The sequence below is a fragment of the Heterocephalus glaber genome, unplaced genomic scaffold (genome assembly GCF_053883595.1).
Source record: "Heterocephalus glaber isolate CG9 unplaced genomic scaffold, H.glaber_assembly_v1.0 deba00001744, whole genome shotgun sequence".
Lineage (NCBI taxonomy): Eukaryota > Metazoa > Chordata > Mammalia > Rodentia > Bathyergidae > Heterocephalus > Heterocephalus glaber.
Window position 1 is genome coordinate 5730252 of NW_028258450.1, and position 22853 is coordinate 5753104.

At 60.3% G+C, this 22853-nt stretch overlaps 3 protein-coding genes and 1 long non-coding RNA gene across 16 annotated transcripts; 1 reads left to right on the forward strand and 3 right to left on the reverse strand.

Annotated features, from left to right (window-relative positions):
- The first annotated feature begins 551 nt into the window (after positions 1–551).
- Ptov1 (PTOV1 extended AT-hook containing adaptor protein) lies at positions 552–8673 on the forward strand. 2 transcript variants are annotated; one of them, XM_013066394.3, is made up of 13 exons: positions 552–722; positions 3686–3823; positions 3909–3991; positions 4060–4117; positions 4201–4308; positions 5609–5764; positions 6129–6218; positions 6336–6409; positions 6482–6539; positions 6896–7000; positions 7966–8163; positions 8240–8304; positions 8554–8673. In XM_013066394.3, the coding sequence occupies exons 1-12, from the start codon at positions 552–554 to the stop codon at positions 8249–8251; spliced, it is 1251 nt and encodes a 416-aa protein (XP_012921848.1). In that variant the 3' UTR covers positions 8252–8304; positions 8554–8673. The 2 variants fall into 2 exon arrangements, with proteins under 2 accessions (XP_012921848.1, XP_087056706.1); XM_087200580.1 differs by lacking the exon at positions 3686–3823.
- Positions 4798–9360, reverse strand: LOC110346094 (uncharacterized). 2 transcript variants are annotated; one of them, XR_002389900.2, is made up of 6 exons: positions 8915–9360; positions 8682–8807; positions 8015–8136; positions 7289–7419; positions 5243–6973; positions 4798–5137 (listed from the first exon to the last, which is right to left on the reverse strand). It is a non-coding gene; the product is annotated as an uncharacterized LOC110346094 (long non-coding RNA). The 2 variants fall into 2 exon arrangements; XR_002389899.2 differs by lacking the exon at positions 4798–5137 and adding an exon at positions 7700–7909 and having other exon boundaries at positions 5324–6973; positions 7289–7414.
- A 63-nt stretch (positions 9361–9423) lies between these two features.
- Pnkp (polynucleotide kinase 3'-phosphatase) lies at positions 9424–14427 on the reverse strand. 5 transcript variants are annotated; one of them, XM_021246110.2, is made up of 17 exons: positions 14186–14321; positions 13462–13508; positions 13191–13286; positions 12441–12574; positions 12066–12145; positions 11928–11985; positions 11728–11835; positions 11567–11638; positions 10826–10874; positions 10675–10745; positions 10499–10591; positions 10329–10425; positions 10185–10246; positions 9990–10099; positions 9824–9911; positions 9682–9743; positions 9424–9601 (listed from the first exon to the last, which is right to left on the reverse strand). In XM_021246110.2, exons 4-17 carry the CDS (start codon positions 12519–12521, stop codon positions 9484–9486), a joined length of 1149 nt encoding a protein of 382 aa, XP_021101769.1. In that variant the 5' UTR covers positions 12522–12574; positions 13191–13286; positions 13462–13508; positions 14186–14321; the 3' UTR covers positions 9424–9483. The 5 variants fall into 5 exon arrangements, with proteins under 5 accessions (XP_021101769.1, XP_021101768.1, XP_004866922.1 ...); XM_021246109.2 differs by having other exon boundaries at positions 12441–12758; XM_004866865.3 differs by lacking the exon at positions 13191–13286 and having other exon boundaries at positions 12441–12758; positions 14186–14427.
- Positions 14428–15503: 1076 nt separating this feature from the next.
- Positions 15504–22843, reverse strand: Akt1s1 (AKT1 substrate 1). 7 transcript variants are annotated; one of them, XM_021246112.2, is made up of 6 exons: positions 22658–22843; positions 22005–22167; positions 19277–19665; positions 18348–18425; positions 18105–18274; positions 15504–16571 (listed from the first exon to the last, which is right to left on the reverse strand). In XM_021246112.2, the coding sequence occupies exons 2-6, from the start codon at positions 22055–22057 to the stop codon at positions 16428–16430; spliced, it is 834 nt and encodes a 277-aa protein (XP_021101771.1). In that variant the 5' UTR covers positions 22058–22167; positions 22658–22843; the 3' UTR covers positions 15504–16427. The 7 variants fall into 7 exon arrangements, with proteins under 7 accessions (XP_021101771.1, XP_021101772.1, XP_021101776.1 ...); XM_021246113.2 differs by having other exon boundaries at positions 22575–22762; XM_021246117.2 differs by lacking the exon at positions 22658–22843 and adding an exon at positions 21516–21621.
- Positions 22844–22853: the final 10 nt, after the last annotated feature.

The following is a 22853-nucleotide window of genomic DNA, read 5'->3' on the forward strand; positions in this document are numbered from 1 at the left end:
CCGCCTACAAATTTTAAACTCTGCGTGATGCTAGCCACACCCCCAGGTCTCTTGGAGGGTCCTCTCAGCCCCAGACCCATTATTCCGCCCTCCCCTCTTTCCTGTGGGTGGTCTTTGGTGTAGGGTCCTGCCTCCGCGTCCCGGCGACTTTCGGTCTCGGGTCTGACTTGGTATCGCCTGGTTTCACCCCCGTTTTGGTGTGCTCTTTCGCTCACCACGCCCCCCGAAGTTGTTTCTGGGTCGCACGACCTCGGAGCTCCTCCCCCACGGAGGAGCGGCCCATAGTGTCTTCCCCTGGCCATTCTTCCTTCACACGTCCCTTTTCCTGAGGCGCCTTCGCCCCGTTGGTACGCTCCGGCCACGCCCCCTCGTGTACGCCGTTGGTACGCGCCGGATCCCCCCGCTCTGCGCAGTGGTTTGGCCTCGGCGACCCCGCTGGCGGCGCGGTCCCCGCGATTGGTACGGCTCAGCCCGTCTCCCACGAAGCCGCGCGCCCGCGCCCCTCTGTCTGTGGAGGCCGCGGACCCCAGTCCGCTCTGCCCGCTCCCGCCATGGTCCGTCCGCGCCGCGCCCCACACCGCTCCGGCGCTGGGGGCCTCTTGGGGGCTCGCGGCCGGCCCCCGAGGCCGCTGGTGGTGCGTGCCGTGCGCTCGCGCTCCTGGCCCGCCAGCTCCCGTGGCCCACAGCCGCCGCGGATCCGGGCCCGCTCGGCCCCTCCCATGGTGAGCCCCCTCCCTGCTTCCAGAGCCTTCCACGGCCCCGCCCCCGCCGCCCCTCCCCTGGGTCGTGCCTTTGTCCGCGGTCCCCTTTTTTCTGGGGTCTCCATAGTGGCCCGAAGGGTGGTCGTGTCGGGCCGGTCCCCCAGGAGACTCCCGGCGGTACGCGCCAGGCTCTCCCCTTTGTTATGCGTTCGGGCCCGGCGCGGAGGGGTGTGGGGTACTGGGGTGGGATGGGCTCCAATTACTGCTGACTTCGCGGCCCGATTTAAACTCGGGGTAGGGGGCAGGAGAACGGGCTTGCTTTTCCAAATGGAAAGTTGGTCTCTTCTCTGGGCTGGAAATCGGGAAATGGAGGAGGGGGGTGGGAGCGCGAAATGGGGAGCGGCGAGTGTGTGGCGTGTCCATGTTTTGCACACGTGCTACCAGATGTTGCACCCAGGGGCGTTCTCTCCGGTGCCTTTGTCGTGCGCACCCAGAATTTGCGCTCACGCCCAGATGTGGAGTGCACTGAGCCCATACCTTAAAAGTAAACATTCAGATTTGTAGGTGCATCAGGCTGCACACGCATCCCTAGACCTGAGACACGCACATACTTTTCGAAAATCTGAAAAAGCTTAATTCGGGCGGTGAAAGCACATCGCGACGTTTCACACGCAGTCCCGCCGTGCACACGTTTGCCCAGATGTGAGACCCTCCCCCCCGCCTCCGGGCTTGGTCTCAGGCTCGCTTCGTCTGTGTCGTCTGTCCACTGCCCCGACCTTGCCCAGGGCAGAGCGCTGAGGCGACTCGCTCAAGCCTCAGATGGGATCCCACAGATCTGGGACAAACGCTCAGCCTCTGATGAGCGCCTCCGAAACTCACCTCGCGCCACCGCCCTTGCCCTGCCATAAGCGTCCCATCTGATCGTTCGGAACTGCTTCTTAGGTCCTGACTTGCACATCCGAAGGCTTTAAACTTCCCTCCAAGTACTAACTGAGCATCGCTGTGCCGGAAGCAGCAAGTCAGCACAATTTTGCACACACTTGTCTTTTTTTTTTTTTTTTGGTGTCAGGGATCGAACTCGGGTTTTTACGCTTTCGAAGCAGGCGGTGGAACCACTGAACTAAATCCCCGGCCCTGCACACACTTGTCTTTGGCAAGATTTCCTTTGGGGTTGCCCTTAGCCTGCTGCAGATGCACCTTCTGTTTGTGCCAGTACCCTCAGTTTTCTATGCTGTATGTGGCACCTGCCCCAAACACCCCTGTGGTCCTAAGTGATCAACATCTCCTCTCAGACAAGCAAAGATGTCACTGGAGTTTATGTTGTCATGTTGTCACTGCAGCTTATGTTGGACCCTGTGCTGTCCTGGTCTTAATTTCAGCCCATGTGCGTGGCAGTAAATACATACATGTGTGCCACGTGTACTGTAACAAAACACGTTTGCAGTCCACATAGCCCAGTCCAAGCACACCGCTACTGTGTCCCAGAAGGCACCAGTGGGCACAGTTGCATTTGCTCAGATACCCAGCCTTCCAGCGTCAGCACTTGTCTGAAAGTCAGACACTGTTACACCACGTGTTTGTGGGTTTTCATCTTGATCGAAAAGGGTCTGGCCCCAATCACCTGTCCAGGTGGACAGCATGGTTATTCAAGTTTTTGTTCTTGAGCCCCCACAAAATAATTTCCCTACTTGTTATAATTCTGGAACAAAGACTTCTGTGTGCTTTGTAAGAAAATGAGGAAATACTCCCTAGTAAGAAGACTAAAGTTAATCACGCTTATGCTTTCAGTTTTTTGCTGTCTGGAGGTACCTACTGCTGAGATTTTTCATGCATTTCTTCCAGGCTCTTTCTGAAACCTTCTCTTGTTTGCTTTGAGATGACTCTGGTTTAAAAATGCTAGCTAGGAGTATGCTCTGTAAATAGGACCTGTAACTGCTAGGCTTTACTGCTTGGCTATTCTGGGGTTTTGGTAGTGTGTTGGTGTGTGAGGGCTCTTGCGGTGTATAGTGCCCCGTTCTGGATAGTCCTGTTCTTTTTTTTTTTTTTTGAAGCAGTGGCAAAATTTCTTTGAAAAAGTAAAAATGAAGAGTGAGGGAGAAACTAGGTTTGTAGAGCGAGCTTGGGCCAAGAAAGCGAGGAAAAAGCAAAATAAAAGAACACCCTGAAGAAAGCAGGGTGGGCTGTCATGAAGAAAGCCACAGTAGCCAGTCCCTGTTCCTGATGGGTGTCTGGTTGCCACCTCCCTGGGATCAGTGAGGCCAATCCAGGGCTGGAGTTTGAACATTTTAACTTTTTTTGTTTTGAGAGAGGGTCTAGCTTTATGTTCAGGCTGGCCCTGAACTCATTTTGTAACCCAGGCTGGCCTCGAACTTGTGGTGATCCTCCTTGCTCTGCCTCCTGAGTGCTGGGATTACAGTTGTGCGCTGCCATGTCCGGCTAGTTTGAACTTTTTTTTTTGGTACTGGGGATTGAACTCAGGACCTTGCACTTGCAAGGCAGGTGCTGGAACCACTGAGCTAAATCCCCAGCCCCTAGTTTGAACTTTTTGTTGAGTGCAGTGAGCCACCCCACAAGGGTTGGAGGGACAGGGCCACCATCATGTGAGACCACCCCGCCTGGGGTGGTTTGGGCACGATGTGGAGGCCCGGGGCGCAGGTCACTCCCTGAGGCTGCTGGCTTCTGAGTTGGGTCTGGAATTCAGGAGGCCACAGAAGAAGTCAGAGTGCGGTCTGCCATACCAGGAAGGTGGAGGGGACAGGGTGATGGCTATCAGGACTGAAGGGACAGTGTTGCCGAGAGAGAAGGTCCTGGGAGGTGGCAGGAAAGACATTGGGGGGTGTTGACCGCTGGGGCAATGGGTTTGGACAGGGCCCAGAGAGTTTGCAGAGAGGCCTGTGAACACTGGGGCATTCCCTCTGGAGTATGTGAGCACAGTGCCCCCTGGAGGGTCCTCCAGCCTGTTTCCTCTCCCTTGTCTGCTGTAGGAAGGTGCTCGGGTCTTCGGGGCCCTGGGTCCCATTGGGCCCTCCTCCCCTGGGCTCTCCCTTGGGGGGCTGGCTGTCAGTGAGCACCGGCTCAGCAACAAGCTGCTTGCCTGGAGTGGCGTCCTGGAGTGGCAGGAGGTGAGCAAGTCTGCAGCAGGTCTGCTGGGGTCCTTGGGGCCACTTGGGCACCGAGGCTGTGCCTGTGACGCCCCTCTGCCCACAGAAGCGCAGACCCTACTCTGACTCCACAGTGAAGCTGAAGCGGACCCTGCCCTGCCAGGCCTACGTGAACCAGGGCGAGAACCTGTGAGTGTCCTGTGTGGCGAGGTGGGGGGAGGTGGACCCGGAGCCCCCTGACCTGCTCCTCCCCGCAGGGAGACGGACCAGTGGCCACAGAAGTTGATCATGCAGCTGATCCCGCAGCAGCTGCTGGTGAGACCTGCCCCAGCCCACCCATCCTGCACTCCTAACACTCCTTGCCCTGATGGTGACCCAGGTGTCCCCTCTTCCCCCAGACCACGCTGGGCCCCCTGTTCCGCAACTCCCAGCTGGCACAGTTCCGCTTCACCAACAGAGACTGTGACTCGCTCAAGGGGCTCTGTCGTGTCATGGGCAACGGCTTCGTGAGTTGGGCTGAGGCCAGTGGGCGGGGCTGGGGAGCCTTGTCCCCAGGGTGGGCGGCTCAGTGCCTGTTCGAAACTCAGGGTCCCTTTGAGGGCTTCCCAGCAGGCCAAGAGGAAAGGAATTCAGGCCACTGCTGCCCCAAGGCCCCTGTCTGTGACCACCGGGGAGGGCCCTGGTAAAGGGGTGTGGCTGGGGAAAGGAGCAAGGCAGGAGAATAGTTCGTTGCGGGCTCAGTTTCCTCCTCTATGAAATGGAGCTACAGAAGGCCTTACTTGCTAGGGTTCCTGGGAAGACGGAGTGTCTGTGTATAGTTTGTAAAGCTGTGACTTTAAGTATATATCCAACACTGCAGGAGATTGAGGCAGGAGGATTGCAAGTTCATATCCAGCCTGGGTGACGTAGGGAGACCTTGTTACACAGGGATGTAGCTTAGTGTCAAGGTCCTTGGTTCAATCCCTAGTACCACATAAGGAAAAACAAGACACCCATGACTTTAGCCGGTAGCAACTGCTTATGGGCTGGGAAGTCGTCAGGGGTTTTGGGATTTGGATGAAGGTGGCTCAGGAAGTGAGCACTGGGCCCCTGGGCCTGTGCTGTCTCCTCTCTGCTCTGGCTCAGCAGTATCCCTGGCCCTTGAGAGGGAAGAAAGGTCGGGCTGTGGAAGGTGGTGGGTGCTGGGGATGGGATGCGAGAGGACTCGGCTCACCTGGTCCCCTCCCAGATACAGCCGCCACCTCCACAGATGCTGTGCGTGCCAAGACCCCTCCATCCAGACGGGCCCTGCTCCCTCCGGGCCTGGTCACGCCAGGGCTGTTGACCCTGGATCACCTGTGGGGTGCAGCGTGGCCAGCACAGACTGAGTGGGGGCCCCAGTGCCACAAGTTGAGGTGGCAGTGCAGAGCAGTGTCCAGTAGGGTGGCAGGTCCAGCTCACCTTTGTCTGACGCCGAGGGGCATCAGAAGTGTCAGAAGCAGGGTGGGGCCCTCCGGTCCTGCAGGGAGGGAGCTGCTGAGGTACACATCACAGCCGCGGCCCTCACTGGAGCCCCGGTCTTATTCTGTTTTATTTTTTGGTTTCTTTGAGACAGGGTCTCACCATGTAGCCCAGGCTGCTCTTGAACTCACAGCAATCCTGTCTCAGCCTCCCGAGTGCTGGGATTACAGGCGTGTGCCACCACACCTGGCCCTGGACCATAGTCTTGACCTTGAGGGCTGCATCCATTGGCCTCAGTGCCAGGCAGGAGATGGGTCAGCATGGGTGGGGAGCAGCCCCGGGGTGCTGACCACTGGTCCTCTACAGGCTGGCTGCATGCTGTTCCCCCACATCTCCCCCTGCGAGGTCCGAGTGCTCATGCTCCTCTACTCATCCAAGAAGAAGATCTTCATGGGCCTCATCCCCTATGACCAGAGTGGCTTTGTCAACGCCATCCGGCAGGTCATCACCACCCGCAAGCAGGTGTGTCAGCCAGCTGCAACCTGGCCCGAGTGAGGGAACAGGGCGAGTGGCAGGAGCCTGTCCCCACAGGGCTCTCAGTGAGGGCAGGTGGCCTCTGTGTGTGTGTGTGTGGGGGGGCTGGGCAGCAGGTCCAGCTTGCTCCTCCTGGAGCGGGCTGTGTCCTCATTATCAACAGTGCTGCCTTTCGGTGGGGGTGGGTGTCCCAGACCATGCGTGAGTCACATGGCTGCCAGCTCAGTAGAAGCAGGCCGTGGGCTTGGTGTGCCGGGTGGGACTTGTCTCGGGGACTGAGGCAGAGGGAGAGCAGCTAGCAGGTGTGAGCAGGGCCCTCCTGGTGCATCGCCCACCTGCCGCTCTCCCACAGGCAGTGGGACCTGGTGGTGTCCACTCAGGGCCTGTCCAGATTGTCAACAACAAATTCTTGGCATGGAGCGGAGTCATGGAATGGCAGGAGGTGAGCCCTGGGCAGCCTGGGGACCTGGGACCAGTGCATGCCATTGACTGTGGGCTGTGTGGGTGGCTGGCCCATGGTGTCCTGTTCCTGAGGTCTCTCTCCTCCTGTCCCCCAAAGCCCAGGCCTGAGCCCAATAGTCGGTCCAAGAGGTGGCTACCATCACACGTCTACGTGAACCAAGGGGAGATCCTGTGAGTGTTGGGCTGGGGCTGGAGGCTGCGCCTTAGCAGGGGCCCCACCTGACGTCGTTCTCTGTCCCCTAGGAGGACCGAGCAGTGGCCAAGGAAGCTGTACATGCAGCTCATCCCGCAGCAGCTGCTGGTGCGTGGCAGAGGGGCCGGCAGGGCAGAGGCAGAGGGTTGGCAGGGCCTGCAGGCCAGCTTTGGGGCTTGCGGGGAGTACCTGTGGACTGAAGTTGGCTTAGGATGAGAGGTGGGGAAGGGATGGCTGGAGCAGACATGGAGGGTGGGCCTGGGCCGGCTGAAGAGCAGGGCAGGTGGGCCATTTGCCCAGGTTCATGGGGCGTCTGCTGAGCTGAGGATGCAGAGGACAGCGAGATGGCAGGTGTGCCCGGTGCCTTGGTCTGGGACCTGAGGCGCCTGGGTCCCCTGCTGACAGCTGTTGGGGGTTAGGAGTGAAGATCCAGGGGTCCATGATGCCGGTTGGCTTCCCCGCAGACCACCCTGGTGCCGCTGTTCCGGAACTCACGCCTTGTGCAGTTCCACTTCACCAAGGACCTGGAGACGCTGAAGAGCCTGTGCCGGATCATGGACAACGGCTTTGTGAGTGTCATGGCCTCAGGGAGGCCCACGTGCCCGGGGTGGGCCCTGAGGGTGGGAGGCTGCTGCGCCTGCATTCAGGTGACTCGGAGCGCAGGGCTGTCCCAGTCCCACTGTGCAGATGGAAGCAGACTGGGACTTGTGCACAGCTCGGTGGGGCTGCTCAGTCCCCGTGCACCTGCCCTGACCTGTCCCACCCACTGCCTGGCTCAGGCTCCCCGCCCTGGGGTTCTCCCGTGGGAAACCCAGTTCCAGGCCGTCCCTTCCCAAAGGCTCCCCACGCTCGAGTACCTGGTGCCCATCTGGTCCTCGGGCTTTGTGCCCCCGTCCACCTGGGGAGGGCTGGCCATCTGTGCTGCTGAACCTTCCGCTGGCGACATCCGCCGGTGTCCTGATGCTCGCCACACCGGAAGACACCTGTCCTGAGGCACCATATTCCCCTTTGTGTTAGTCTATGTGGCACCCTGGAGGTTGTGGGTCTGAGGGTGTGGGGTCCCCAGAGAGCTCCCTCAGGAGCCCTGCCGGGGCACTGCAGCCCCTGGCTTGTTCTGGGAACCTTCAAGTCCCTTCCATTCTTGGCCTCAGTTTTCCCTCTGTAAGGCAGGAGGGTGGTCCTTGTGCAGGATCCATGAGGTCCATCATTGGGAGCCCCTGGCTAGCAGTGTCACTGTCACTGTTCCAAGTCCCAAGCCCGCCTGAGACCTGTGTTCATGGTGGTGTTGGTGTCTGCATTGTCGCCTCCCTTGCCCCTGGCAGGAAGGTGGGGCTTAGATCTCCCATCTGCTCTGCTGGCCCACGCCTGGCTTCCGGTGTGAGCTGGTATCTGCCTTGGTGGGTACTACTTCTTGGGCCACCGTCACTCTCAGCCTATGTCCACGTCCTCCTTGCGGGGCCATGCCAGGCCAGCGGGTGCTGTGACAGCAGTGGGGCCGTGGGAGGCCCTGTGTGACACCTCCCTGTGCCCCCAGGCTGGCTGCCTGCACTTCCCCCACACGGCCCCCTGCGAGGTGCGCGTACTCATGCTCCTCTACTCCTGCGAGAAGAAGATCTTCATCGGCCTCATCCCCCATGACCAGAGCGGCTTCATCAATGGCATCCGGCGTGTCATAGCCAACCAGCAGCAGGTCCTGCAGCGGAACCTGGAGCAGGAGCAGCAGCAGCGAGGGGTGAGGCCTGCCCCAGCGCCCCGTCCCATTCTGCCCGCCTCCCCCGTGCTGACCCCTTCCCCAACTTCCTCTGCAGATGGGGGGTTAGAGGCCCCTGGCCGGGTCCTCTGGGAGTCACAGAGGAGGCCCCCGCCGAGACTGGTGAGTGGCCACCCTGTTGCTGCGTGCAGATGGACCCTCAGACCTGCCAGGGGTGTTGGGAAACAGGGTGACCCCAGCCTTGGGACCACCAGAGAGTGGCACCGCAGTCCCTATGGTCCAGGGTGGCCTGGGCAGGGAAGGGGGTCTTGGGGCGGCACAACCAGGTCTGGCCCAGGAGGGCCCTTCCCAGTTCCCGGGGGCCCTGTGCTCTGGTCCCCCATGTCCCTCCCACTCTGTCCCTGCCCCCAGGTCAGATGCTTCTGAGCAGGGGCCCCTGGGGACAACTGCCTTGCAGCATGGAGGACCGTGTCCTGAGGTCTCCAAGGACAGCCCCCACCCATTTCCCCAATAAAGCGTTTTAAAAATCTGCCTACCACCTTTGCTCACTGCCCAGCTGCTGCGCCAGTGGTGGGGAGGTGGAGCCCTGAAGGTCTGGGATCACGGGTTTACAGCCGGCTTGGGGCCCATGTGGGCAGGGCTGGTTTGCTGGATCGTCAGCAAGGCTGGAAGGGAAAAAGGGAAAACAGCTTAGTGTGGAGCTGCCAGGTCACCTGGTGGGGTTGTCCCCACTGTGACGAGCAGAAAGTGGTGGGAAGAAGCTGTGTCTCACCGACGCCAGACGTGGAGGTGCTGCCTGTTCCTGCAGTCCCTGTAAGAAAGGTTGCCGGTGGGGACGGGTTTCCTCCGTAGCTGGGCTGCGTCAGCCACACCGTGGGCCGTCACCCCGGGTTCTAGCCGTGTCATGGAACCTGCACCCTGGGCATTTGACCTCATGGGCCGTGTGGAACCAAGCTCGGGTAGGCCCCATGGCGGCGGCTGGCTGTGGAGGGGCCCACTTGGTGCCGGCAGCTCTTCGGCAGGGCCTGAGTGGTTAGGATACAAGCAGGCCCGGATGTGCTAAAGCATCCAGACTGACCCAGTTGGGACGGATGGGCAGGGCCAGGTCGGGCCGGCCCTGGTGCCCTTTTCTGTCAGGTGTGTCTCCAAAGTCTCCATCTGCAGAGCAACAAACAAGGCCTCCCCTTGCTCAGCCTGGCTCCGGCCTTGCGTCTCACCCTTGAGAGGCCCGCCCTCCCTCCCTCCCTCCCTCCCTCCCTCCCAGCAAGATGCTGGCCAAGCTTGCAGAAAACAGCATTTATTGTGTAGGGCACGGGGCAGGGACGGGGACCGGGCTGCGGCTCAGCCCTCGGAGAACTGGCGGTACAGCCTCTCCAACGGCGGCTCCAACTGCAGCCGGAACGGGATCTTCAGGATCTCAGAGAAGCCTTCGGCGAGCGCCGGGGCCTCGAACTGCTTCCTGGAGGCAGAGGGGGCAGTGAGGGCAGGGAGGCCCAGCCCTGCCTGCCCAGGGCCCGCCTGCTCGGCCAGCGATCTCACCTGTAGCCGAACATGACCACGTCGGACACGGGTGCGTGAGAGGAACCGGTCAGCTCGCGGAACTGCAGGGGTGGGCGGGAGTCGGTCAGGGGCGGGGCCGGTGCTGGGGGCGGAGTCGGTCAGGGGCGGGGCCGGACCTCACCCGGTTGTTGTGGCGCGCCTGCTCCAGTGTGGCTGCAAAGAGGAAGCAGCGGCAGGGCGCACCCGCGTCTCTGGCGCACTGGATGTACCTGGAGGGGCAAGGAAGCGGCTGGCAGTCACCGGGCCCCTGCCCGCCCTACTGGTGGCCTCCCAGGGCACCCCCGTACCTGGCCCGGCTCGCAGCGTCTGGGTTTGTGTTGTCGATGGCCACCCGTTTCCCCTGCTTCAGAGCCGCCTCACACGCGCTCACGCAGCGCTGCCACGAGCCCAGCGTGTCCTGGGGCATGGGGAGAGGTCAGGACCGGACGGGGGCCAGGGAGAGGCCGCACCCAGAGCCCGGCGCTGCAGACCAGCAGATGTACCCTGTTGACGTGCACGTAGCCGGCGGACACCAGGTGCTCCTTGAGGAATGTGGACTTGCCGGCTGCGAGGGGCACGGGTGTCAGTGGGCTCACAGCCCGGAGGGAACCAGCCATGGACGGGCGGGCGGGCCCAGGGCATCTCACCCCCGGGGAATCCCACGGCGACGACCACTTCTGGGTCTGAGTTCAGCAGGGAGCTAGTCTCGGGTAGGCAGAGCGGCCCTGCGCGGGAGACGGTCCTCTGGGGGTGACAAGGGGCCTGAGACCCCGCTCCTGCCCTGGGACCCCCCCCCCCAACCTCCCCCGGGCCTCACCGGGTCGAAAGCCGGGAGCTCGAATCGGGCCACTGGCCACTTGAGGAAGAACTCTTCAGGCGTGGCAAAGGGCAGGCCAAGGTTGAGGGCAAACTGCAGGGAAGGGGGTCAGGCAGAGGGAGGGACAGGTCAGCCGGGGTCACACCGGCGGGAGGGACGGGCAGGATGGCGCTCACCAGGCGGTCGGCACAAGAGAAGTCTTTCTTCTTCCGCCCAGGTGCCCAGTTGGCCGGGCGGCCCGCGGCATCTGGAACACACCAGGACCCCCCTCATCCACCGGCAACTCAGCTGGGTCCCAGCCCGCCACCACTGCCCACCGGCGCTCACCTCCCACGAAGATGCTGTCGCCGAGGGAGATGGGCATGCCCTCGTTGGCCTAGGAGAGAGGGGGTGAGAAGCCCGCCCCACAGGTGGCAAGGCTGCTGCTCTGTGCCCGCTGGTCTCGAACCTTTCACGTCCCCACCACCGGCCATTCTCACACCTTCCAGCGCCTCACCTTCGCCCTGCCCAGTTGGCCCCTGGCCCCGAGGCCTGGCTCCTTCGCCGGCCCGTTCCCACGCGGCCGCCAGGGGGCGCCTGTTCCCTGCAGGCAGCTCAATGCTGCCCCTCAGGTCCAGCACAGACTCCTCGGTCCCAGACACAGCACACTCAGTCCTGCCTCGGTCCTCCGACCTGTCATTGCACCTAGCCCCCTCTCCTTAAGACCTGTACTCAAACGGTTCCTCCCTGGAGAGGCCGTCCCTGACCCCGTCCGTGACGGCTGGAGCTGGAACCGCGCTGCTTTTCCTGGCCTCCCTCCAGGTCACACGCCAGCCTGCACGATTAGATCGGCCGTGCTTGTGGCGCCTGCGCACTGCGGGGCGAGCGCTGTTTCCAGCTCAAGGTATTTGTGGGCTTCAGAACACACACACATGTGAAGGAGTGAACAAATGAGTGAAGGAGTGAGTGCTCTCTCCCTCAGTCACTGATTTCAGCGATTAAGAGCACTGGCTTTGCGGGCCAACATCTAGCATGTCCTAGCTGCACACTGTGGGGACCAAGCATGGAGTCAAGGGGACAGGGGCTCACCTGCTCCTGCAGATGCTCCCACATGCCCGTCAGCGGCTTCCGGCACAGGCCCGCATGCGTGGACACCAGTACCTGTGCGTGGGGTCGGGTCACACACTGTCCTGGGCTCTCTGAGCGCTCACCCCGTCAGTCAGTCCCTGGGAGCTGCCCCTCAGCTGTACCTGCAAGGGGACCCCCAGCTTTTCTACCACAGCCTCCACCTTGGCCTTGAAATCCTCTGCTCGCAGCTTCCCTCGGCCAATGGCCATCTGGTTCGTGAAGATCACCAGCTGCGGAGCACACGGTGTCACCTGGGCCTGGTCAGCAGGGCCCTGGCACAGTCTGGCCTCTGTGTGCACAACACACACACACACACACACACCTTGTAGCCCTGGGTATCCAGCTGCTGGAGCCTCCTGGGAACCTCTGGGTATGAGATCCTAGGGCAGTGGAAGTGGCAGGTAACCAGGGGGCTGGGCAGCTCCAGCTTTCCCTCACTCCTGACCCCACCCCTCCTCACCTCCAGTCACTGGGGCCCGTGGGGAAGACCTTCCCAGAGCGGGTGGTGATTAGGGTCCCATCCAGATCAAAGGCAGCCACCTGGGGTCACAAGAAAACGGGTAGAACAGCACATGACACCTCCAGCCTCAGATCCCAAGTCCTCACTAATTCTTGTCACAGCTTCGTCTCTCTGCCCCTACTTTTCCCGTCTTTAAAATGGGGATGAGTATCTTACATTGCCCCACCCCGGCCCCTCAGAGGTTCATAACCACAAAAATAAAAACAGAAGTAAAGCCTTTTCAGGTGCTGCCTGCCTGCCAGGGACTAAGCTGCGTGCTTTCCAGAAGTCAGAATGGATCTGCAGTCTGTGGCGGTGCCTCATTGGGGCCCTCACCTTGCCCCGGGGCTTCACCCCAGGGGCTACGAACACCAGCAGCTTCTCCAAGTTCTCCCAGCCAGGAGATGACTTCCGCATCCTCTTTTTCTGGGGCTCAGCATCCTCCTCCTCCTCCTCCTTCCTCTCCTTGTCTGGAGTCACCAGAGGGGTGCCAGGTGGAATGTCTGGCTGGGATCCTGGTGTAGGGGTCTCTTCCCAGCGCAGGGTCAGTGGGTGCAGGCCATTGACCAAATACAGTGTGTCCCCCACCCCTAGAGAGCCCTCCAAACCGGGCTTCAGCTCCTGAGTCCCAGCAGTAGAAGGGTTAACGCCCAGCTGCAGAGAAAAAAGGAGCTGGGACTAGCTCCACCCTCATGGAAACCTACTCCAATCAAATGTCGAAACCTTAATCCCCTCCTCTTTACTGTGTACCACCAATCAGGGATTTGCAAAGACCACAGGCTTCCAGGCTTGCCCAATAGAAAGGGGACAATAGAAACCCCTACCGCAGTAGGCCATGCTTTCTCGCTCAGCCAATCAGATGTTTCTTGTTTCTTTTCAAGTACTGGGGATTGAATCCAGAGCCTTGCTCACAGGCAAGTACTCCACCATTGAGCTACATCCTCAGCCTTTTTTTTTTTGGTACTGGGGATTGAGCTCAGGACCTTGAGCTTGCCAGGCAAGCGCTGTGCTGCTGAGCTACATCCCTGGCCCTTTTTTTTTTGAGATAGGGTCCCAGTATGTAGTTCAGGCTGGCCTTGAACTCACTATGTAGCCCAGGCTGGCCTCGAATTCATGGTGCTCCTCCTGTGTCAGCTTCTGCGGTGCGATTACGGATATGTGCCACCATGCTCAGCCCCAGACCTTTACAAATTTTTGATAGTGTCTTGTTAAATTGTCCTCGAATTTGCCTGCCTCAGCCTTCCGGCTAGGTTGTATGCCACTGCACACAGCCTAATTCGTAATGTTCCCTGCTGGGCTGCGATTCCTCCCCCATCCCACCCCCAGGCCTTCCTTCCCCTCGCTGAAGCCCTGATACCTGTTTCACTGCTACCGTCCGAGTCTCAGGGTCTGCAACCAGCTCCACTGAGGAGTGAGGGGGTGAAGTCAGGATTTGCATTTCTATGTGATTGGTTCCCTCACTACTACAGGCTGTGGCCAGCTTTAGGGCACGAAATGGGGCCACAGCATCTACTCCAGAGGGACCCGGAAGCAGTGTATTTCTAAATGGGAATTGGGTCTTGGACAACAGGGATCCCTACCTAGGGAACAGGGTGGAAACTCCCCCCACCGTCCAGGGCGCTGGTGGTTGAACCCAGGGCCTCCCGCAGGCTAGGGAAGGGCTCTATCCTGAAGCCAAGTCTACAGCCCCGCGGCGAATTCTTGTATCTACAGAATGGGGACATCTTAGATAAAGGGCAGATAGATGCAGATCCTGGGCTTGTCCTGGTACCATTCATCCTACCTAACATTTTCTTTCCTCCATAGGACCCTCTCTTCACGAGGGTGGTGGCCTGTCTCGGGCCTGCAGAAGGCCTGTGAGCATCCCCATCGGCTCAGTGACAATTCTCCCAGGAATGGCTCCATCCCCCAAAGGGCCTGGCTAGTTTCAGGTGAGGTACAACCCTTCTTCCTGTGCTCCCCGCCCAGAGGCCACCTCTCAACGTCAGAAGTGGCTGCACCACGCAATTCTCTTTCTGGATAACTGCACCTTCCCCAAGGGCTTCGTTACGGCTCCCGCAGCAGACCCCGGCGCCACTCACCTTGGTTCCTGGAGCACTTCCGGTCCGTGACCTGGGTCAGGGGTCCCCGGCCCAAGACCAGGGTTTGCCCGTCCGAGGGAAGGAAGATAGGAGGCGCTCCCCCAGGAGGGCTCTCCAGCCACAGGTGACCCTGGGCCTCTACCTCCGCCATCCTGGGTGATGATCTGGATTTGGGAGGAAATAGGTATGTGAGCCGTAGCCACAAGGCGCTCTGGCTGGTTACAGGAAATCCCGCCCCCTCTCCCGCCTGAGGTGTTACCCGTTTCCCAGGCGGCGACGCCGACTCCAGCTCTCAGCCAATGAGAGGGTCCCTACTTCCCGGGAGCAAGACAGAGAGCTTCAAGCGCCGCTGTCTCCCACACTCAGCTGCGTCCGCCGCTCCCACCAGGGAGTCTCTTCTGATGGCTAGGAAAGTCCTGCCCGGGGCGCCCTGCCCGTGACCCTCCTCGCGGACAGAAGTGACTTGTTCTACGGAGGGAAGCGGGGCGTTGGCTCTGCCCACGCAGCAGCCACCTCGCCTCTCCTCTCTGGGCACCTAGGGTCCGCCGTTTATGGCTTTCATCCTTCTTGCTGCAATGGGAGGCTCAGGCCAGTAGGGGCGAAGCGAATCCTCCGTCCTTTCCACTTTGCTTCTTTTCATCAACTGGGGAGAAGCTTTGGGTCCCATTAGACGATCATGCTCAGCCGAGGAAACCCAACCCCGCCTGCCCCCTTAGACCTAGATCGCTCTTTTGCTTTACTCTCGACGCGGCAGCTTTCTCATCTATAAAGGGGACATAACGATTTCCACTTCGTGGGGTTAACAGGGAGATAACAGAGCGAACACGTGTAAATGTAGCTTATCTAAGTGTACGGTGTCAGTAAGCCCTTTTAAATCCGGTGGTGGACTGGCGAGAAACGGCGATTCCACTTTGGTCTCGTCCTAATTTGCAGCCAGGTCCCACCTGTTCCTCTTTGCTGGAGAACCTGGGCTCCAGGGATGATTCCTTAAGGACGATTCCAACACTCATCCACCTGAAGATTAGGCCTCCACGGTCACACAGGACCAGAGTATTCTTCCCGACCCCAAGAACCCTTCATTTTCTTATCTATAAAACGGGGACATGAGCCAGGCGTGGTGGTGCACGCCTGTAATCCCAGTAATCGGGAGGCTGAGGCAAAACGATCTCGCAGTGAGTTCAAGGCCAGCCTGGACTACACAGCGAGATCCTGTCTCAAAAAACAAAACAAAAATGGAGACAATAATTCCAGCTCTCAGCTTTGCACTGAGAAATCAATATGCTGTTTGGCGTAAGAAAATGAACAACCACAACTCACATTTATCAGAGATAAAACTCTTTAATCTCAGAGCGCCCCTCCTAACTCCCGATCCTCCCACTCTCTCCCCCACACCAGGGCCGGAGAGTGAAGCCCCCTGCCCCCCACCTTGGGTGGACAAGGGCCCATTAAGGCACCTGTGGGGGTGGGGGAGAGGGGCGGGAGCTGGTACCGTCCTGGAGAAAAGGACAGCTTCGATTGGCAGGCTCTTGTGGGATGGAACCAGTGAGGGGTGTTGGACGCAGGGACAGGATTGAGCCATCCCTGAGGGGGCCAGGGGTGCAACTGTCAGGACTCAGCCAAAAAATTACCAGCCCAGCCCCAGTAGTGTAAAAAACGGCAAACTGAAGGCCACAGCCTGATTCGGAGGGCTTCGCCACGCCCCCAATAGGCTGCAGCCAATCAGGAGGGAGGATTCAGGAAAGGCGACGGTCCGCTTGACCACACCCCAAGAGGCTGTAGCCAATCAGCAAAGAGGATTTAGGAAGGGCTGAGGGTAACTCCCCTAGACATTGAGCCCCTTTACTGGATTCTAGCCTATCAAATGAGAGAGCTGCCCGGTCCCTAGGCTAAAGTCGTGGCCACTTCCCAATCCTAAGAGGTTGGCTGTACCCTTTCAGGGATGGAGCTAATGCCGAGCGAGCAAAGACTGTCGCTAGGCAGAAAAACGACGGAGTAGACCCATTAAGGGTTTAGAACTAGCCACGCCCCCGTCCAGAAAGCGACTCGGTGCCCTTAAAGAATCTGTCGCTAGGTAGAGAAAAGGACGACAGACCCAAACGGCAGGCAGGACAGATCTCGCCCCCTGGCGCTGGAGGCCGTGGACCAGCCGGAGGCCCGCCCGGATTGCCGGGACTCGGGGGCGGGGCAGGGGTGTAGTGTGGGGCGGGGCGGCCGCGCCCGGACGAAGCTGGCTACCCGGGCCTCAGTATTTCCGCTTCAGCTTCTGGAAGTCGCTGGTGTTGAGCCGCGGTCGCGGCAAGTCCCCGAACACCTGGGTATCCTCGGCCTCCCGCAGCACCAGAGCGCGCATGCTCGCCGCGATGCGGTCCAGGTCGGGCGAGGAGGGCTGCGGAGACCACGATGGTAGGGTCAGGCTGGCGGCGCGCCGTGTCCCAGTGCCCGTAACGCGCCACCTCCCGCCCGCGCCCTGCGATGCCCTGTGCCGGCTGTGCCCTGTGCCGGCTGTGCCCTGTGCCGGCTGTGCCCTTCTCGCACCGACTCAGGGTTACTGGCCTGGGCCCCACCGCAGTGGAAGTGCTGTCGCTCTGTTGTCCCTAAAGCTGTGCGCACCCAGGGCCCTCTCATGTCCCCCAAGACCTCTGCCGCTAAGTAGCTGGGAAGAGGAGACTTTGCCTCCCTAGGGCTCCATCTCTTCTCCCGAAAAACAGGCGGGGAAGAGGCCCTGTGAGGGCTGAGATGAAATCACGGCCCAGGGACCGCTGGGAAAGGTGGCTCCATGGCACAGAAAAGTCCCCTCCTCCCGAGGAGAGCAGCCCAGGCCCCTTGCTCAGGAGGCCTGAGGTCCACTTGGCTGTGTTAACAGGAGCGGCCTGGCCTGGCCTGTGGGGCAATCGCGTTTTGTTTTGTTTTTTTTAAACCTAGGGCCTCCAGATTAAACTATTATCTCCAGGCCTTGTATTATTCTTTTGGTTTTTTTTTTTTATCGAACTCGGGACCTTGCGCTTGTGAGGCAGGCAGTGGAACCACTGAGCTAAATCCCTGGCCCTGTTTTCGTTTTTTGAGACAGGGTCTCACTGTTGTGCAGGCTGGCCTCAAACTTACAGTGATCCTCCTGCCTCGGCCCCCTGAGTGCTGGGATCACAGGTGTGCACCATCACACCTGGGTCCTTCACTGCCCTGATTGCTGATTTTCAAATAACAACACTGAGGCTTGAGGGAGACACTGGGGTCTTGGGCCTCCTCCTTCGAGGCCCACAGCTCCTCTGAAGGATGCTGGGTTCCAGTACCAGCTCTGCCCCTTTTAGGCCCAGACTCTGGAAAGTCATGTGTCCTCTCAGTGGCTCGGTTTCCCCTTTGCTTCAGGGAATTTCAGAGATGGGCAGCAAGGCCAGGCCAAGAACTCCATATAGGGCACTGTGTGGGCAGAGCAGAGGACACGAGGGTGGGGCCAGGAAGGTGTAGGGTGATCTGAGCCTCAGTTTCCCCATCTGGAGGGGATGCAAAAATACCTGTGCCTTGCCCAGAGCACATGTTCAGCAAATGGAGCTACTTCCAGAGAGGAGAGGCCTTCCCACAAGGCCTGGGACACATCCTAAGGCTGTAGGATGAACCCAGCATTTGCCTCTCCAGGTTAAGGGGAGGATTCAATCAGCTAACAAACCAGGCATGGCGGTCCATGTCTGAAGTCCCAGCTACTTGGGGGGCTGAGGCAGGAGGATCTCAAGTTTGAGGCCACCCTGAGCCACTCTGTCTCAAAAATTAAAAAACAAATAGGGCTGGGATGGAGCTCAGGGGTGGAACACCTGCCTAGTATGCGCAAGGCACTAGGTTCAATTCCCATGAATCCCAAAACAAATCGGCTCAGGGGTGAGACACCAGAGCCTAGGCCTCCTTCCTCCCCTCCCCACCCACCCCTCACCTGTCCGTTCTCCTCATCCGATGACCTCGCCTCGGTCCTCTTCTCCTTGAAGGCCCAGACGGGCACAGACACGGGCAGCGACTTGGCGTACTGCTGCGTGGGCAGGGCCGAGGCGGGGGGCATGGAACAGGCCGGGGGGCCGGCAGGGGCATCTTCGCTCAGGCTACCGTCTGCGAGGGAAGGGGCTCAGGCTCTGTCCTCACCCTTGCCCAGCTCCCAGGGTGGGCGGCCCGGGCCACTCACCATCTGTGCTCTCGGGGTCCGACTCACAGAAGGGGGGCAGGTCCTGGAGGGTGGTGTCCTCGTCCATCACGAAGAGCCCTGCAGTGGCATCCCAGCCCCGGCTGCTCATCCCCAACTCCAGGCACTGCCACCACCTCCTGGAGCCTCTGCGGCTCTCATTCCCTCACCTTAAACGCCCTTCCCCTCTTCTGCTTGTCACTAGCAGAATCCAGCTTGTCACCTGTCACCCACTGAGCAAACAACTGGTGCTGTGAACTTTGGGAGGTCTGCTTGGGACACTGGGACTCCACACAGAAGTGGGGAGAAGTAGGGCACCACTGTGGTCCCACTTGACAAATGAGGCCCAAAGGCCACTATGGGTCCTGTCACTTGCCCAAGGTCCTCAGCTAGTGAGTAGCACCAGGATTTGAATCCAGAGTCTGTGCCCTTCCTGCTTTGGGAGTTTTCTCCAACAACACTGAGGCAACCAACCATCAGTAAGAAAAACACATGAGTAACTCCTATTTATCAGGGCAACTGCAAACTCCTACTCAATCCTCAAAGCCCTAGTGTTCAGGCTTTGGGAAGTCTCCAATCTCCAAATTCCCCCCAAATACCTAGCTGCTCCCTGGTCTCTGAGCCTCCCTGCTCCACGGATCTGCAGTCCCAACACCTCCGAAGGCCTTGGTGTCCTCAGCTGCTGCCCACACGCCCAGTGACTCCTGAACCCTACCTTGGTCCCCAAAGTCCCCATGACTGATGCCAGGAAGCCACCTCCCACCCAGACCAGGAGCCCTCAGGGGCCTGAGCATGCCCTGAGCTCCGCCCAACGCTCCTGTCTGGCTGCCAGGCTGGGGACGGAGGCACCCGGGGGACATCGAAGCCGAGTGCGCAGTCCTGCCCCGCAGGGAGCCCACCGCTGCCCAGCCAGCCCTGCTCAGGCCTCTCACCTCCGTTATCGCTGCCACCCAGCCGCTCCCCGGAGGTCTCTGTCTCTGTCGGCTGGTCCTCCTCCTCCTCCTCCTCCTCCTCCTCGTCCTCCCTGGGAAGGGCTGGTCGGGGCGGGCTGGGATCGGGGCTGGGCACTGGCGGGGGCCTGGGAGGCCGGGCGGCCGCCGCAGCTCTGTGGGCCTGTGCAATGTCCTGGAGGCAGCGGCGGGCAGCCTCGGCCAGGGCCCCGCGGCCATGGGCTGCATAGGCACAGGGCCCCGGGCGTGGCGGCGGCGGTGGCGCAGCGGTCAGCAGCACCAGCTCAGTGCCAGTCTGGGCCCGGAAGCGCTCGGCGGCCCCCACCACGGCCTCCCACAGCTCCTCGGGCCGCGCCGCCGCCATCCGCGCCCTGTGGGCAGAGCAGGAGAGGGGCTGAGGCCCGGCCCTGGGTGTCACTCACTCCCGCTTCTGCTCCTTGCCAAACCCGACACCCGCCCCTCGGCCCACCTCCTCCCCTCTGGGCCCTGCCTGTCCCATGTCCTCAGCATGTGCCTGGGCATCCGAGCTATGTAGTTTTGCACACAGTACAAACAGGTAGAAGGGGAAATGAGTGAGTAGCAATCTGGGCAACAACACTGATTCCATGTGGAAAGGACCACATTTTAGCTACACTGGCTAAAGTGAGTGTCGTCTGTCTTCCGGGACATTTGAAGTTGCATGTGTGGCAGGCACTGCATCTCTGGGGACGGCCCAGCCCAGCTCGAACACGGCCCACAAAGTCTTGGTTCTGATCCAACCCTGGCCCTTGCCAGATCCCCTGGGATAAAGCTGCCAATCCTTCACTCATCTAGTGTGGATGAGACTTCCCCCAACTGTGGATGGAGCCAGTCTCCCGGGGCCACTCGATTCCCACGCCCCTTGGGACAGGACTGGGGTCTGTGACTGAGGGGACCGAGTGCAGGGGTTGAATAAAGGCAAAAAATGGCCAGGGAGCTGCTCTGTGCTGGAAATGCACCAAGAAGCATCCAAACTTCCGAAGGCCTGTCCTGGTGCCTCCCCTGGGCTCTAGACCACTCCCAGGAGTCCTTGCAATGCCTGGGGTCCCGCCATCCCAGCTCACGTCCCCAGAGATAGTGGCAGCTGTTTCACTGCCTGCCTCCTGTCACACTGTGGACTCCCCAAATGGAGGAATCTGTGTGCCCAGGACAGGAGTGACAATGGGAGAAAGGGCAAGAGGCCAGGGGCTCGGTTCCTGCCCTGACTCCAACCTGCTGTGTGACCCGGGCCTGCTGCCTGACTCTCTCTGTGCCTTTCTTCCCATTCCTCACTGAGTCCGGAGCACCTGTGCAGGGCCCACCCTGACACCTCACTTCCCGCCTCGGGGGCTGTGAACTCAGGGACCACTCAGGCCTCGGGAGGAAGGCAGACCTGGGGCATGAGCGGCCTTCTCATCCTCCCTCCACCTCCCCGAGGGGGGAGCTGTTGTCACCCCACTTTACAGTCGGAAACCCAGGCCCAGCTGGGTGTCAGAACCTGCGCTTAATCCTCACTGCTATCCTGCTGCCTTCAGAGGCGAGATTCATGATCCCACCCAGATGGGAGGGGCTCAGAGAGCTTCAGACACTGGCCAGAAGGCACTCAGCCAGACAAGGGGGAGTGGGGCTGGAACTGCTTCTTCCTGAGCCCCAAACCCCACAGCACTGGGCAGTGCCCGTGGCCCCCACAGGCCTCCAAGAAGGAAACCAAGCAGGGAGGTGACTGGCATGCGGGCCTGGGCTCTCACTTCTCTGGGTCCCAGGCCCTCCTGCCACCAAGGGAACAGGGAAAAAGGGCTACCGGGGCAGCCCAGGCCTGAACACTGGAACACTGGAAATCGGGGTTGAGTGGGTGGTGATTCTCCCATCAGAAGAGGCAGGGACAAAAAGGAGGAGGCAAGAGTCACACGCAGTTCCCTGCCAGAGCCTGCAGACTGTGGGCTCAGTTACTCAACAGTGGAGAAGCAGGGAGCCGGAGCCTCCGGACTCCTCCCCTCGAGAGAAAGTCCTGTCGGCTGGGGGGGCCCCCACCTCAATGCAGAAGTTTAACATTAGGGAGACCTGTCCCCTACATGCGGGCCAGAGGTGAGGTGACAGGGCCCTTAGGAGGGGAGAAAGGTGGGGAAACTGGTGCCAGGAGGATGTGACAACAGAGCAAAGTCCCCCAAGAAGCGAGGGATGCCAGCGACCCCCCTCCCGCCGTCAAGCTGGAGGCAGCCCTCACCCGCAGGCGTGGAGAACGCGATCATGCAGGAGGCCGGGTGAGCGTCGGGGCCCCGCTCCGCCGCGCAGACACCTCCCCACCGCGCCCGGGGTCCAGGGTAGACCCACTGCTCCAGGAAGAAAACAGGAAATCCCGCCCAGGTGGGAGCTAGGACCGGAAGTCCCGCCTTTGGACGGGTGATCGGCCCCCAGAACCCCGGGAGTGACCCCCTCCCCCCAGCCCCGGGGACGTGGCCCACCGCCAAAGGAAGCATCTCAGGGGGTCTGGACGAAGAAGACAAGGCTGTCTGGGATTTGCCTCGGGTCAGACACGACCGTTCCCGGGGAAGGCTCCTTGTCTGCGCTCAGATAAGGGCCACTGGACAACCTCTGTCCTCTGGTCTATGTAGGCCGTCCCCCTCCCCTAAGCTACTCATCCTCCCAGCGCCTCTCGGCCTCAGGGCCGCCAAATCTTCCCCACCCCGTGGTTCACAACGCCGCCTCCACTCACGTGCCCGTAGCCAGCATGGCCAGCCTGGCGTCGTCACCGCCCTCAAAAGGCATGGCGGCGCCTTGCGTCAGTTCCGTTTGCCTGCCCCTCCTGCATTCCGCCCATCCCACCTCCCTGGTCCAGGGTGCCAGAGACCAAAGTGGCTACAGAAGCTTCTGCTGGGCTAGTGAGGCAAAAGCAACAGCATTGTGCCCATAAGAAAGATGTCGTAAGGGTGAGCGGAAACCAGCCTAGGTCAATTCGATTCACCCTCAAGAAACATGACTGTGCACGCATGCTTACCCAGCACCACAATAAACGAATGCAAACGACCTGACTTCGCTTATGCATAATCAGCTTCCAGAGAAAGGGAAGAAAGAGGTGCCCGCACCCGACATGGCAGCTAGTCGACTTCATCTGCCCATAATATATACGGGCTCTCCTTCCCTCCAGCCTAGCACCCCCACCCCCGCTTTCAGCACCAAGGATGGCAAAGATCCAATTGGCATTTCTTGCTTCGGTTTGCCCAGCTTCAAAATGGCGGCTAAGACCCCCCCCACCCCCCCCGCCCCGGGTTACTCAGGAATTCACCCAGGTGGCTTCCTTGGCACTGACGGCTTCATCGCGTTATTCCAGGACCTTCAGCACCTCTTGGGAGGTATAGTTCCTCTCACCTTCTTTTCCTTTATGTGCTTCTCTTTTCCAGCACCTCCCTGTCGCGCCCCGCAGAGAGATGAGACTGCCCCGCATTAACATGGCCTCTGCCGACCTGCTAAGGCCCTGCCCTCGAACAAAATGGCACCTTTATGGCTTCGATGCCAGAATACAGTATGGAGAAGTGGGCGTTCCGGGGAGAGGTGGGGCAAAGAG

Excerpts from the sequence above, each read along its gene's own strand:
- Ptov1 (XM_013066394.3), top strand. The coding sequence starts at position 552 with ATGGTCCGTCCGCGCCGCGCCCCACACCGCTCCGGCGCTGGGGGCCTC. Across the intron at positions 3,824-3,908 it reads GCGTCCTGGAGTGGCAGGAG|AAGCGCAGACCCTACTCTGA; the intron begins GTGAGCAAGTCT and ends CTCTGCCCACAG. Across the intron at positions 6,540-6,895 it reads TCATCCCGCAGCAGCTGCTG|ACCACCCTGGTGCCGCTGTT; the intron begins GTGCGTGGCAGA and ends GCTTCCCCGCAG.
- Pnkp (XM_004866865.3), bottom strand. The coding sequence starts at position 14,336 with ATGGCGGAGGTAGAGGCCCAGGGTCACCTGTGGCTGGAGAGCCCTCCT. Across the intron at positions 10,426-10,498 it reads AGCTCCCGGCTTTCGACCCG|AGGACCGTCTCCCGCGCAGG; the intron begins GTGAGGCCCGGG and ends TGTCACCCCCAG. Across the intron at positions 10,100-10,184 it reads GCTACGTGCACGTCAACAGG|GACACGCTGGGCTCGTGGCA; the intron begins GTACATCTGCTG and ends CCCATGCCCCAG.
- Akt1s1 (XM_021246112.2), bottom strand. The coding sequence starts at position 22,057 with ATGCCTTTTGAGGGCGGTGACGACGCCAGGCTGGCCATGCTGGCTACG. Across the intron at positions 18,275-18,347 it reads GGACCCCGAGAGCACAGATG|ACGGTAGCCTGAGCGAAGAT; the intron begins GTGAGTGGCCCG and ends CTTCCCTCGCAG. Across the intron at positions 16,572-18,104 it reads CGGATGAGGAGAACGGACAG|CCCTCCTCGCCCGACCTGGA; the intron begins GTGAGGGGTGGG and ends TGGTCTCCGCAG.